The sequence below is a fragment of the Anabas testudineus genome, chromosome 12, assembly GCF_900324465.2.
Source record: "Anabas testudineus chromosome 12, fAnaTes1.2, whole genome shotgun sequence".
In the NCBI taxonomy this organism is placed as follows: Eukaryota; Metazoa; Chordata; class Actinopteri; order Anabantiformes; family Anabantidae; genus Anabas; species Anabas testudineus.
The window spans coordinates 11,864,616-11,880,585 of NC_046621.1; the positions used below are offsets into that span (position 1 = coordinate 11,864,616).

Genomic DNA, 15,970 nt, shown 5'->3' on the forward strand with positions numbered 1-15,970 from the left:
TTGATCAGGCTAGTGTATGTGGGCCAAATATTACATAAACATTTGTTCCTGCAACACGTAACTGAAGCTGGAAATGAAGCATAACACGTATGTCAGGGGCAAACAGGATCCATTACTTTAACCAAGCATCTCCAGCTTGGGACACACGCTGGCGTCACTAATATTCAGTTAGAAGCTCATCCAACAATTGCTACAAAACAGATGTCTACAGGATGTCAAATGTTTGGGAGTCGGTACCTTGTCACTGTGTGTTTTCATCACACTATCAGCTGGTTTGCAGGACAACACATCCGGTAGACTCCTGTTAGCATGAAGTAAACAGCCATCTGGGAGAGTGCAAAGGGCCGGATGACAACTTGAGCTGGAGCGGAGGTGTGGATCATAAAGAATAACACAGTTGGGATGAATGGTACTTATGGAGATGCTGGAGCTAGCACAAAGTTCTAGAAACACCATTTACTTAACCCGGCGGCATTAGAGGCTGGGCAGATCCTCTGCTCGTCCTGTGCAAAAAGCCACAGAGAGAAAAGCTAAGAGGATACACAAGCTGGTCATGTTCAGGCTCTTTGGGAACCATATCGACTTGATAAAAACATGGGGATTTTCTGGTATATCCGCTGCAACTCACACTTGAATGGATCCTTGGAGAAAGCTGTGAAGTTTGCTGAGGTGTAAAGCTATGCAATGTGACTGACAACAAATTTGTATTACAGCATTAAAATCTTCAGTGGATGATCTCACAGCATTATGTAAGACAGCAGTGTCCGTGCCAGACCCTCAGACAGGGTGCATGGGAGACATTCAGGTGCATGTTGCTCGGCACGCAGCTCTCTTCTTCGCCTTCCATACTTGGAAATGGTTGGTCGTGCTAAACTTGCTAAACTTGATTACCTCAATAACAACCTCAAATCAAAACCTTTTAAAACAGGTGGAGTAGTAAAATGTTTCAGAAATGATCATAGCTTTCATATTAGAATAAAACCAAAGCAAAAAAACTGTTTAGGTCACTGAATGAATGCAGGGGCTACTGCTGATTATATAATTCAATTTAGGCAAAGAAGGAGTTAACACATCTGCAGCGAGCAACCTCTGTCTGAACCGTGGTGGCTGTGAGACCTCTCACATGAGTTTGCAGCTCAGCTTTCAAATACAATATGTTCGTGCAAACTGTAGTTTCTTGCCCAAAACTCTTACCCAGTAAAATATCCGATCCTGACTCCTTCAGATGAAGATAAATGACTTGATGGAGGATTCATTATGGCTTTCCTCTAATTTTGTCTGGTGATTGTAGAAAACAGAACGGGAATAGTTTGTAAAAAGTGAACTGAGACATCTGGTGGCACTGGGGAACCTAATACCACATTTATACAACTGTCCACGAAGCTGCGTAAATGACTGGATTTTTTTATTTATCAAAACAGTTTCAACGTGCCTTTGTCTTCTATATGCACAATGAACAATGTGGCTCAGTATCCCATCTCACAAACAGCATCTGACAAGCTGCATTGACAGTGTTTTAGAAAACAGCCCTTTGCATCTGAAGAAGACGCGTTACCTCATCCAGATGCAAGTGGAGTTTCATTCAGGAAGTGTTTGGCTCAGGATCAGTGCTATTTGATGATTCAGAGGAAGGGGGAGCTCTGCTATGAAAGACAGCCTGTCCTGTGACTCACAGGTGGCTTTGGTTTTGTCTTCGTGTGAAGAGGAGTCACCGGAAGTGTGACAAGCATCCACAAATTCATGTCGCCCTCAAATCGCCATCCACAGGCCAGTCCCCATCACTGTAGGCAGAGACCGGAGTCGGGGTGTCTGCTCCAATTCTCCAAACTGGGATCACATAGCAGAGGAAAACCCATTAAGCCAGTCCTGGACTTTGGCTGACTCCCCAGCAGCATAGGCCCATCATCATAACTCCCCTTTTCCTCTCCACCCCCACCCACCCCCCCAATCTCTTTCTTTTACTCCTCCCACACGCACTCCCACCCCCTGCTGCCTCGGCTGCCAGGAACAAAGATGTATGCATTTACTGCAGAGAACCGCTTCCAAGGTAGCACTTCTCTCCACTGCCAGCAAAAATAAGACATTCTCATCCCTCCCACCTCCCCAAGTCCCTCTGCAGCGCAGCGGACAGAGAGCTGCCAGAAGCTGCAGCCAACAGCTACACTTTGCTTTGTCCCCTTTTTCCCCTCTGGGTCTGAGGGAAATTTACTCTGCCCAAGAAAACAGGGGGGTGCCACTTTGAGAGACAATGTGTGCTCTCTGAGATAGGTTCCTATGTACACAATGGAGCAGACCACTTGTTGCGTTTATTGTTGTTAGGTTGGGAATTGGGAATTACATGAGCTGCGGAGCATCTGGATTTGCCCATGTTTGAAAACGAGTCAGAAATAGTCCAAGATTGCACTTTGATAAATCCAGCCAATGTCATTAGCACACTTCAAATATAATTAATACAAATATTGGCACACAGATGGACTTGCACACACACTGAGCTGTGGGGACAAGAAATTCATTTATGCTCACTATGTAACCCCTGGCAATAATCATAACCAAAACAATGCAATGCCTCACAGTAATCCTTATCCCAACTTCTATTCAAATCCAATTATAACACTGTTCCAAACCCTAATCCCTGAGCAACCCACTTTTCAAAATAATGACAAGACTTTCTAATTTTAGAGAATATTACTTATATTCTTTTTGGAAAAAGTGATCGAGAAAGTTCAAGTCACGAGAATGTGTTGTAACGAGGAATCCAGATGTCCAGATGCTTTTGCCTTTAAAAGATCTTGACAACATGTTCGAAGCTATAATTAGTTCAGCTTAATATCTTGTCTGCAAATTTGACAAACATTTACATTCAGTGTGTAAACATTTATGAATCTGACAATTTCTATGTTAAGATAGACTATAAAGCAAAGAACTAGAAGCTATGCAGACTTGACATGTGTCCTTCTACTTACGGGAGATCACCAATATTTAGTCAGAGTAACTTAAACGTACTGAAGCACAAATGTTCAATCATGTAATGGATGCATCTGTATTTCAGGTCCAGTGCAAATATGTTGACATCTGAGCGCAAAGAGAGTTCTGCATGTGTCGTCCGGAGTGGACCAGCTGAAAAAACACTCCCCGATGCACACGACACAACATAAAGCTGAACAGTACAGTACATAACAGAACTTCATGGGTTGATATATGATGATTCATGATGATGATTCATAGAAGGTAGAAGATCCTGAGGCAAAAAAGGTTGAGAATGAGTAAATTAATTTATTACTATCTTAAAAATACTGTGCGATGAAACGTGCCATGAAAAAACTTGAATTTCATCATAGAGTTGCAGTCAAAACATTAGATATATTGATTAGATGATGACAAAATGATCATTAAGTTCTTTTCCCACTTCTCCAATCAACAGAGGTCAAATGTCAAAGGAAGATGACAAACCTGGGAGAAAGACTTACTTATAGAACAAGTACAATAGAATTTAACACAGAAACTCAGACACAAACTGCGACTAAATCAAAATATAAGTACAACTACATATGTTAGTCACTACTAACATTCGTCCCAAGCTTTCATCTCATAATGCATCTGTTTTTCTGGCTGTGGTGGCCACGACCCAAATCATAAAGCGTGTGTGGCCACACAGTGATTGTAATAGCATGACAGTGATGTTAACCATTATCCTGTGGCCTTATTAAAAGCGAGGCATTATTTGATGACTTTAACCTTTATGAAACACTCTATCATGGTCTCTTACACACACGCATCAAGTTCAAGCACAGGCTAATTGGTGTCTTGTGGAACGACATCTAATAGCTTACTTTGGGATTCCAGACATAATAAATACAAACCACATTTGCACAAAAGTTTGGACTTTCTCTAAATGCCAAAATATGTGATTTGTCAGTTCACATAAACCTTTATTTGACAAAAGTATGTCAGTGTGTTTGCTGACCAACTTAGTTGTATTTTGTAAATATCAGCAAATTCGGAGACTGATGACTTGATAGATATAAAAGGAACGTCTACCAAAGGCTCAGTCTTTCCAAACAAAGACGGGCTGTGGCCTCTTGCTCTGTGCCAAACAAACTCAGTGCCCATGGGAGGCATGTGCTGGGACTTTAGAGAGACATGTGCTGCCATCGAGACAACAGTTTTCCCAGAAGGTGAATATTTCGGCAGGACAGCGCCAGGCCTCATTGTGCAAACGCTCCAACAGCGTCGCTTCGAAGACTGTGCGTGCCTGCAGTCCAGATCTGTCTTCAATTGAAAATAGATGGCGCATCATTGTATCCAGCATAAATGGGCAAATGCTCTACTTGGAAAACAGCAATTATAGGTATTAGTGTTTTTAATTATTTTTATTTTATTTAATTTTCATAGTATTTATTTCTTTTCATTGGACAATGTATTAATCACTCCAGATCTAATATAATTGTTTTAAGGTACAATTGATAGAGGAAGTGTTGCTTTGGGATACTGGACATTAGTGAACTCATCTGAGACAATCCATCGTTCACTCTGTCTGTCCAACGAATGCAGCAGAACTGGATGATTTAAACGCTAAACAGAATATTAAAATGAACTGATAAAAAAAGAGCCAAGTAAAGGATGAAGTGTAGGGAGAGCCAGCATCATCCTGAGCACAGCACATTTCTGGGAATCATGCTCATTCATGCTGTGATTGGAAATAAGGAAGACATTTGTTTAGCACAAGGAGTGTTAATTTGTCAGAGTGCAAATTAGATGTAAGCAGAGCTTGTTTCTCAGCATGCCAACTACAACACATGGGAAACGGTTCACTCACACTGAGGAAATGACTGAGTGGGATTGGTGGAATTCCATAAAGGCCCAGGACATTTATCACTTGATGTAGAAACATCTTAACACAAGAGCAGCTGGAAGCAAAAAAAAATCCATGCAGCCAAAACTGTTGACCGATGAGGCTGGAGTTTGTGAAACAGGACAAGAAAGTCACTTACAGTAGGGTAAAAAAAAGGAATGATCTTCAGCCATGTTCCACTTTGACATGTTATAATTAACAAATAGTGAACCAACAGAAAAAAAAAGGTTTAAGGTTTTCAAGAATCTGGCAACGAGGCTTATGTTGGCAATTTCTTTGCATTTGGCCTGAAATTTAAAATCCTTTGGATACCGCTTGTAGCAGCTACGTGCCATATGATGTGGTCAAAGAGCTTGCAATGAAAATATTGTCTGTTATTTTCTAGCATTATCTTGTATTTCATATGGTATTTTGAGGTTTAACGAAACAGGAGCATATCTTTAGAAAATGACTTTATACAATTCTCATTGATGTGGGAATAGAAGCCGTAACTCTGGCTCAATTTTCTGGCTGAGTTTTGTGACATCTCTTTCAGATAAGTGTTGGGAGGAAGCAGATAAAGTTTTCCATGTGGCATATTCTTATTTTAGCCCTTTCCTTTGTCCTGCTGCCAAAGACCTCTGTTTAATAGAGTGGTACGCAGAGGACAAGCAGGAGTAAGAGGAGGAACTTTGGGGGAACAATGAACATGCATGAAGCAAAATAGTCCTCCAACATGTCAGCGATGACTGTGGGACAGAATATGCACTAATCTGGGAGAGTGGCCAAGCCAAACAGCCCATGGGGGCAGTGGGGAAGCCAAAGCCAGGAAAGGGGAGTTCAAATAAAGTATATGTAGGATCAACATGACAAGGATAGACATGTGCCATTACAGTGCAGAAATAAAAATCTGAAACACCAGGAGGGAATCTGGGATTTGTAGGAGTGTTTCCTCAAAGGAGGGGATCAGGTTCTGGTTCCGCAGCAATCCGGAGCCACCTGTTTAATGGTGCTTAACGTGCACACACATACTGCACACCCCCCGTGTGCAAATATACCGCACGCTGCAAAGTGAATCTGTACCGCTGCCTCGCATATATACACACACACACACTCGGTGACCTCCTGGGTGCTGTGTTTTCTGCAGTATGTACTGCCAAGTCACACAGCTTGAGAAGCAGGGAGGTCCAGAAACCCAGAGGGAGATGGTACGTGACAGAGAGCAGGCTGTGTACAGTATGAATGTGTGTGTGTGTGTGTGTGCGTCAGGTAGAGGAGTCAAAGTGGAAATTTACTCTTGAAACAGTCTGTGAGATTGCACGAAGGTATACATACAGTATACAGTATAATGAGCGGCAGTGTGTTTTGACAATTACATACGTGTCCAAGTTTGTTTTTACAAAAGGGAAAGCGCAGAAAAGACAGTACAAAAAGCGAGAGGGCACAACATCTGATATCCATATGTTCATGTGGCTAAAACCATTTTAATCAGGTTTGTGGCTTTGTGGAGCCTAAGTAGCTGTCTGTACAATAGAGACACACAACATCAGCCCCTCTCTGTGTTGGTTTGTGTGCGTGTGAGACCGGTTAAATGCACATATGTATACAAACTGTTGCCTGGCTTCGCCACAGAGAGGAGAGGGCATTTGAGAGCTTCATGCTGCATCGATTGCTCACTTCAAACTCTGAAAGTGATTTTCTCACCGTATCTCGGAGGAAATGATTCATTAGGCTGTGGCCCAGTTGGGATCGCTTTCACATGGAATAAGAAGCAGCCACTCACCCCAGGCTGGTGCATTTGGAGTGTGCACCAAGACGAAGGGGAAGATGAGAAGCAGCCTGCGAAGGTCATGACGGGAAAGGGGGCAATTTGAAAATGGCAGGGACGGATACGAGCGGACGAATGGAAGACAGAGCAGGAGGCGAAGAAGCCTGGAACGAAGGAGGCTGAGGGAGGATATGGAGGGATGGAGAGGGGGAAAGGGGAGCCTCTGTGGCGTTGAGTCAACAGCTCAAGTGCTCCCAGACAAGCTCATCTTTCCTGGAACACCACAGGACCACTCAGCACGAAAGAGAATAATGCAATGTACTAATCTTGCTGAGGTCATCTTGAACACATCTTTGTCAGTTGTTTTAGCGTCGTTCCTCAGAACTGCCAAGGCAGTACAGTTCAGACGATTTTACTGTGGCTCCGTTTAGAGTTAAACAGAAATACTGAACAGAAATGCAAACAACACTATAGTTGCATTCATAGCTTGGATAGTATTGCATTGTCACTGATTAATCAGGTATCAGCTGTTGTGTACTTCAATCTCTGTTTCATCCCACATACTAACCTTTCTACATCCCTCATCCAAACCCTACATGATTAAACTTTTATGGATCTGTCTGTTAACTCGGTGTTGCTAACTATTGCACTGCATTCCATTCAATCAAGTCAATTTCTGACCTTTTACCTCTGCGATCCCCTGTGTTTGGGTGTAGAAGAGACAACAATGCGATGTTGAACAGCTGCACTTGCTAACTAAATCTGATGAATAACCCGCTTGCTATTGCACATAGTTTTTACCATAAACCACATTTACATAGCTTAAAACCACCAAAATCAAGAATTAGAGGATTAAATGTTCATCTATTAAGTAATAGGAAGCTGTTTTATTAACAATGGAACTTCCTAAATGATGTATCTCTCTTGTTGTCGTTGTAATTTTTGATCAATCACAGAATAATGCTCTTTTTATAAACAGGATTCTGCTCCAGTTCTCTGAAGCACAAGTTGATCTTAACATCCAAACGTCCATATTAGTGTAGTTCATCGTTACATCCTGAAGAGACCCACCAGTGCTAGTGCTGATAGGAGACAAGGAGACTCTGCTTTAAGTGGAATGTAAGATCTAAACAGAGGATGATGATAACTCAGACTCCTAGAAGCAGTTAGATGTGGGAGGAAAGGGGAACGAGTGAAGATGAAGGAGTGAGGAAGCAAAGATAAGGAAGGGAGGTCTGGATATGTTAATCGTCGTTACTCAGCCTCCCACTCTGTTTAATAAAGTGAGAGACAGAGAAAGAGAAATAGAGGGAAAACGCTAACATAAATAGCACAGAGCCGTATAATTGCGTGTGCGTGCATGTGTGTGTCGATGTCTCCCCCGTGATCTCGTGCTTCAGTTGAAGCTTGTAATAAAGCAGCAAATTATGAATTAGATAAGTGTCAGTGAGCTATTGGTCTGGGAACACAGCAACCATTCCAACCACACTATATTTAAGAATGTGACTTTCGGCCCTCAGCTTCATCTGTCATCCTCTAAACCATAACCGCCTGTGTGTCTCCGCGCGTGTGTGTGTGTGTGTGTGAGAGAGAGAGAGAGAGAGAGCACATATGTGTCCTTCCAAGAATTTCCACTGAATTACTCTCGATAATCGCATCGATCTTGAAGTACTTCGAAACCCCAGAAACTTGTTAAATGGTCGGATTCCGGATACACTGCCTTCATGGATTCAGACCAGAGATGGTAATTTACTTGTTATCTGTCACAACAAGACAATAAAATAACTGTCAGATGGTAATTTATTGTTGTTCTGCGTTTAAATGGTGTTTTGCAATGATTCTGCTGATAGCGTGTTCCCTAATTCAACTTGTTTTCACTGGTGCATCTGAGGTTTGTAATATTGTTTGCACGTAATTTGTATGTGTCACCCGTACTTCCAGTCACCTACACTTAGTCACGTCACAAATCTACAACGTGAAGCACAGCAAAGGAACTCTATAAGACATACAGCCTTGATCAGGACATTTTTGTGCAGGTCTATCTTAGCAGACAGTGAGGGCTCTTTATTTCAATCACGAATGGGACAGTCTGCTTCAGATAGCTGATGCACACTCATTAAGAGTCCTAGATCCCTGGCACTCCAGCCGTCACACTGGGTTATATTTAGCATCAGATAGCAACATAACCATAGCAACATGTCACCAGAAGTCATTTCCTCTAAGTGGGTGAAGAAAAAGACCTGCTGATAACATCAAGGGCTCCATTAAAAGTCGCAGCTACTCTGAATGTTTTCATAGCATACAGAACACTGGGCTTTACAGATGCTCAGACGTGTGTGAGTGTAAACCAGCAAAACCTAAGGTGCCCTACAAATAAAAAGAGCAACTATCAGCACATAGGTATATGTTGTTGTTATTATAATGCACTATAAATAAAGTCAGACTGTCCCTTCCCTCGTGCCAAGCTAATTGCTGTTCTAAAAGCAGCCATAAGTTGCGGTGATACACTGAGCAGATTACTTCTGTTGGACTTGTTCATAAACAACAACCACATGCTGGAACATATAATAAAAAACATAATAATAACCACAGGCCTGATGGGAATCATAATGTGACTCAGTCCTGGCAGTTTGCATTCATGTTGTCACTCCTCTCTATGGCTTTAAACTTTGTGTACACCTCTGTGCACCATGTCCCTCAAAGCTACATTTTAGAGGCATTAACATGCTGGAACGGCGAACGAGCTGACGATCTTGTTAAACCAATCAGAGAAGATCAGTTCTGTCGTTGTGTGATAGTTACATGACTGGTTTTAGCCTCTTATTTATTGTAACTTTAAATGGACTAAATATGTAAATGCTGGGAGAAGCGTGGAGGGGCACAGTGGAGCAGAGAAAGGGAGCGGACGAAGCACAGAAGGATTGAATCGTCAATTTCTAGTACAAATTATTATGGTTAAACTCATTTGGCTGCAATACAGCTGAGAATGAGAAATGCAGACCAACAAACCAGGTTACTGTATGTAGCTGATGCATTCAAGGCCTCTTCAATCTGCCCCTCCTTCCTCTGTGTTTATAACGCATCATGTTATTTCCTGTTACTAATAGCTCAATCGATCTCTTTTGTGGTAGCCCATAGAGACGTGGTCCTTGCATAAAATCAAGTTCTGAATAGAGGTGATGAGAGAAAAGACACAGTGCGTGAGACTGTGTCCTTCCAAATTTCTGATGACATTATTCTTAATCACTGAGAGAAAGTCTCCCTAAACAAACCCTTCCAGGCTGTGCAGCCACCAAAACCACATCCTGATGTTTCCCAACAAAATGTTAACCTGGGGACAGCCTTGAAATGCTTCACAGCGACGCACATACTGTTATATTGGGTTGTGTAACTCCTAAAGCCGGCAGTTTTATCTAGGAGAGCAGCATGAAAAAGTAGGAGGCGAGGTGAGGGAAAGTGAACAGAGGAGACAAACGGAGGAGGAAGAAAGCAGATTTTAACCTTGCTAAGGCAGCTGGATAAGATCTTTGTAGCTTGGAGACACTTTATGTAAGCTGCTGGTTGTAATCTAAAAAACAGCGCAAAGAAAAGCAGGTCAGTGATGTATCTCTTTGCAGATGAGGGACTGTCAAGCTCCTCAGAGGGGAACCAGACTGCACAAGCAGATGCAGACACACACATAAAAAATCTCTCCAACATAAAATCCTCAAAACGTAATACATGGATCAGCAGGACAGTGATTCATCACAATTAAGCAGATGTAAACCTATATGGATTGTAACCCTAACACCCAATCGATCAGAGAGCTGCCTGTTGTCTCTGCTCTCCCACAGTTTAAATCTCTTAGCCGAGTATTGGAATATCACTCTGACATACACCTACAGTAAATCATCATATCTGCACACTGTCTGCTGTATAATTCATCCCACTTCAGTCCCAACTTAGTGATTTAAAGCGATTGCTTCAGCGGAGCAGCTATCCAGTGCACCCACACATATTCACAGCAAGTAAATCTGTCAGGCATATTTACTGTATCACTGGAGGCCTAGTGTTGTGTGTGGGATGTGTAAGGCAGTGGGACTGAATCAGTATCAGACATATGATTTTTTTTTTTTATTAATGTTGCTAAAAGCAATTAAAACAGACTAAACATTAATTCTTATATATACAGTTGCAGATGAGATGATGTTTTTTTTTTTATAACCAACGTTTGACGGTGGCATCCGTGCAGCAGGCCATCACACTTTAGCTGACAAGGTGAAGGCAAAGGCCTCATCAAAAGATCAAACTGCTTCCTGTCAAGCCACTGGGGACACACTACACTGCCACCACAGGTCAAAGAAAATGTGACCCTGAACTCCAATAACCAGCAGCAGATGAGCCAGCGCAGGAAGACGCTGCAGGAGCACAGGAAGTGGATTGGGTAGGAACATGTTTGAAGATAGCGCTCTTTTTGGAAAGAGAGGGGTGTCTGGTTTGTTTTTGGGGGGGCCTCAACGACAACCCTGCTGCTTTCCTGTTTTCTTTCCTGAAGCTGGTCTCAGGTTAATGCAGACAGATAAAACATGAGAAAATAGACAGTCCTCTGGAAGTCCCCTTCTTTTTTACAGCAATAACAATAAAGGTGGAAGCTCATTCACCTCAAAGAGTACATGTGCCAAAATATAGTTTGTCAGTCAACAAGTGGCTGTTGTGAAGGGAAACTGGAGAATGCAATGGGACTTTTTTCTATTGACATATGTGAAAAGTGTGGTGGACAAAGCCTCACAAGCTATGGATGAATATAATCTTTGAAACCACTAGGTGGCAATTTTCTCAGTAATCCTCACTAAGTACCTGTGTCCACCAGAATAAAGAGGCTAGAGGCTAGAGGCTGAAGGCTCAGGATAATTCCAGGAGGCGGTAATGGTTCCATAATGTCAGCCAAATTGCAAAATCCACATTCTGTATGCATGAATATATACATAAATATGTGTGTGTGTGTGTGTGTGTGTGTGTGTGTGTGTGTGTGTGTGTGTGTGCTCTAAATGAGCTGTGCTTTGCTTGGATTCATGTCACAACATCAAGCTGAGATCATTGATATGAATTACTCTTCTCACTGAGCGTGATATGCAAAGTCTGACTCAGCTCCTCTGGCATCACATTCATATTGCTGATTTTATCACCATTGTCCCCACCATTGTTGTCTCCCTTTGGTCTATGTCTTTCATTTCCCTTTTGGTCACCATGCTGATCTAAAATCATTATTACTACCCTGGGGAGGAAATTAATAAATCACTGGGAAGGAAAATATAGATCCAGACAGTGTATGTACAATGTAATACATGCATGCAAACATAAGTCAATCTTTGTGAAATTGCAGATAGTGAGCCAAAATGGTATTGATTTAAAATCTCTTGAGGAAAATTCTAAATGCATTTGGGCTGCGGCTGTGCTGCCATTACATATACTGAAAAGCATAGGAGTCTTGTTTAGAAATTAATTAACAGCCATCCAAGTGGAAGAATTAGGCAAAATATGACACTACCCAGACACAGAATGATGAGCATTTACAGAGCAAGTCTGCGGTGATGGAAGAATAAATCTGAAAACATGGGATTTTTAATTATAATAGAATGATCGTATATCATAATAACTGGTGCGGCTCTATGTACACTGAACATTTCTTATGACAACAAACTACTGATCAAGGTTGAGCAAGACTCTCTGTGCAGAACTGTCAGCACTGTTGACAGATGCTCTGAACAGACTGGTGATTGGTCCGTGTCGGTGGGTGTTTCCGCATTCCGCGAAGAGCTGTCTGCAGAAACGCAAGTTGGAGAGGGGACTGTTCGTGCGTCCGTGGAGAAACCTCCTCAGTCATTCCCAGGGGAGTAACGGTCCAGCGCCAGGGAGGAGGGATGCCTTACATGCTGATCAGTACGCAGATCCGACTGGTGTGTATCCTGTCTGTAAATGACGCGTGTCATGGTTTGAAGAGGAAGAGGAGGCGCGCTCGAGTTGGCGACTCAGGGATTTATTTATTTGGCTGCGCAACATTACGCATCCTACAAATAATAAAGCGCGTCGCTTGAAGATTGCAGCTATGCAGTTTCCTATAATATGGTGACCATAAGTAGAATGCTGCAAACAGAGTACCCACTGCTGGGGCATGCAGTGCGTGTTGTTTTGGGCTTGTCGGCCTCTTGGTGCGCATGTTCATTGTATGTGCACTGAGGGGAGCGTGCACAACTCCAATTGTGCAGCCTCAGAGTATCATCTCTTCTTAGACTGTGCAGATGCTGAATGTGATGATCCGCACCTGCCAGAGGGCTGCAGGTGTAGCCCGTGATATGCAGACAGAGCTGCAGGAATAACGACCTGCAGATATTGCTTTGACAGAACAATCATTTCTTAATAGCCTGTGTAGGATGAATGTATAATGTACTTGGTTGCTGTCTTTCAGGAGACGGGTCCAACGAATGTAGGAGATGAATACTCCGATCCAGTTGTGATGAATTACCTGGGAGCAAGAAAAACAACCATGCTGGGAAACAATTTGTGAGTACTGAAAACCCATCAGTTATTGTAGCAGGTGGACACTGAATAGTTATTCAAACCTGAAGACAGAAAGTAAACGAGAGAAATAGATCTGAAGGAACAGTTAGGCTCAAGTGCAGATACTTTAAATGTCTCTCACAGGATGAAGAACTTGACTTGATCATTTTAGGCAAAGCATCCCCGTCAGCATCCAATAGCACAACAGGAAGTAGTGAAATGTAACGGCACCTTCCCAGAGCACAGCTCCACATGCATGGAGAACTGACTCTCAGGTGTGCTGTACAGCAGCTATAGCACTGGTGTTGTCCCCCCCCCCCCTTTCAAGCAGTTACTTCGCACATATTGACGACAGCTGAGATTAGGTCACGTGGAGGAAGGAAAAAAAACACTCTGGTGTGGTTGAGGAAGTCTGCTGCTGCTTTGCAGATATTGAATAAACCATTCAAGCTGATGGAATACAGATCAGGGAAGTGTTGTCATTGGCAATCTGATTCTAATGCTGCTGGGAAATGAACCAAGGTGTGGAAGGAAGTGGACAAGCAGCAGAACAATTAACAGCATTTTACTCTCCGTGTTTACTGAAAGACAGAGAAATCCCACATCTGTGAAAAGCAGAATTACATTATGTTTATGCTCATTTAGTTCCGAGTACCATGTGGACGACCCCCCTCGCCTGGTGCTAGACAAGCTGGAGAGGATCGGCTTCCGCGTGCTGACGATGACGGGGGTGGGACAGACGTTGGTATGGTGCCTCCACAAGGAGACAGAGTGACTTCTCAGGGAGCTAATGTTCCATCTCCCTTGAAAGAATGAAGTAGTTGTGCTGAAAAGCTTGCTCAACTTTTCTTTACTTAGGTCTTTAGCTCTGAATTTGACACGCTGACAGCTACAAAGCCAGTCCTTTGTCAAGTAGAAATAAAGTTTATAAATTGAGATTATGCCAGGTTTTAGATTACCTTGAACAGATAATACGTCATGGGAATGCTACGTTATAAATGTTATAAGGCTCGTGGTTGAGTGCAGAATTGAGGGTCCGTTTTACTGTTAATATGTCATTTGGCAGTAGAACTTCATTAGCCTTAGTCAGTTCTCTCATCTGTCCAAGATGCATTTGCACTTAAATGAGTGTGTTTGTATAAGTCATATGCTTATTATGAAAAAATGTAATTATATTGATTGCTTGTGTACTTATTAATAAAGAAAACTGCAATCCTTCTCACCACAGAACACATGTACTCTCTAAAGACATCTAATAAGAAATTAAACAGAAACTTTAACATCAAATGTAAAGAATTCATATAATGAGGGAGTCATTATCATATAATGTTCATATGGTGCGCCCTCACAGCTCTTAGGGTGATGCTGCATGCACACTGGTACAGCAGGCGCCTGGAGTGCAGGAGTCTGCTGCTGAGAGCCAAAAAACTCTGGGTGGTTTCATCATTGCCTCAGGTCTGCCAGTGCATGTCTGGGGCCAGCCCAGATCGCTAACCCACAAACCAGAAACTTTGCCAGTCAGCTCACAGCCAAACTCTTACCAGATCTGCTGCCTCACACATGACTTAACTTCCACCTCCGGCACTAAACATCACAATGTGCCGGTGCTTCCCAGTCCTGCAACCACAGATATTCTAGATACCGTTTGCACACAGCACGTACACGGCAGCATGTAAACAAAGAGGATGCTAATATTCCATAATTGTGTTTTAATTGTTGATAGGACGCAGCATACAATCAGGCTCATTCTCCCATCTTAGTTTGCATGCAGCACAAGCCACCCTGGGCTCAGGGCTAGGTTGGTGGTGAATATGTAATTGTATTTCATCTGTTGTCATTTGGACAGAGTTTGTGTGTTTCTGGGCTTTTTTTTTTTTTCATATTGTCGGGATATGAAAAAGGTTATACATAAACAAAGCCATGTGATGAGGGGATTTTGCAGGAGGAGAGGAACAGATGCCTCCCACCACACCACTCCACACCACTCCACTCCGCAGCTGGACATTGTGTAACACAGCCACAGCGAGGCAGAGCAGGGAGATGGATGACTGGGCTGGATGTTGCAGAGCTGCCATGTGGCTCCTAAATAACACAATGACAAGAGAAAGCTCTGCCACACAGGCCCACAAATACAGACACACAATTACGCCATAGTCCCCCAAAGAACGGGGAAAGTAGGACGATTTAGATGGATTGATGTTCCACAGGCAAAGAACCTTGTTACAAAACACAGGGAGACCACAACAGTCTGGCACTGTAAGGTCTGACTTAATGTGGGTCACAGAGCGGTAGCATGTCTCTTCAGAGAACATAAATGAGCAGTACAGAGCGTCTTCTAGGTATCTGTTACATAAGCATCTTGTGAAACACCTCAGAACAATAATAACTTAGAAAATTTGTTGAAGTCAGTCTAATTTTTAAAATTGCAGATTAAAGCAAATGTTTTTCACTTTTGCTTAGAGTTAAATAAGAAGATTAATACTACTCCTTTGTCTGTCGGCTGACCTTTTTAAGATGGAGCCAGATGCGGTTGTATGGTTATGTGCCAGATTGTTTCTTGGCTGGGAGCAGTGACTTCCTGGAGTCTCCGCTGGTTACCTGGCAGACGTGCAATGAAGAAGACGACTCCAGAAAGTCATCTCTCCCTGCCAAAAAAAATAGTTCAGCACCTAACCCCCGTGTCAAACCACAACAAGCGAGATAAAGTGTGTTAATTAGCGAGCGTAAAGGTGCTGGTGATGTAGGTGGATTAAGTTTCTCTTTAGACAGCGCAGAGCTAGATAGCAAAGCTGTTTTCCACATTTCCAATCATTATACAAAGCTGGCTCCTGTTT

At 42.6% G+C, this 15,970-nt stretch overlaps 1 protein-coding gene across 1 annotated transcript; it reads left to right on the forward strand.

The window, feature by feature from the left end:
• Positions 1 to 12,365: 12,365 nt before the first annotated feature.
• On the forward strand, positions 12,366 to 14,395 carry gchfr (GTP cyclohydrolase I feedback regulator). The gene is made up of 3 exons (XM_026355418.1): positions 12,366 to 12,535; positions 13,045 to 13,139; positions 13,782 to 14,395. The coding sequence occupies exons 1-3, from the start codon at positions 12,500 to 12,502 to the stop codon at positions 13,909 to 13,911; spliced, it is 261 nt and encodes an 86-aa protein (XP_026211203.1). The 5' UTR covers positions 12,366 to 12,499; the 3' UTR covers positions 13,912 to 14,395.
• Positions 14,396 to 15,970: the final 1,575 nt, after the last annotated feature.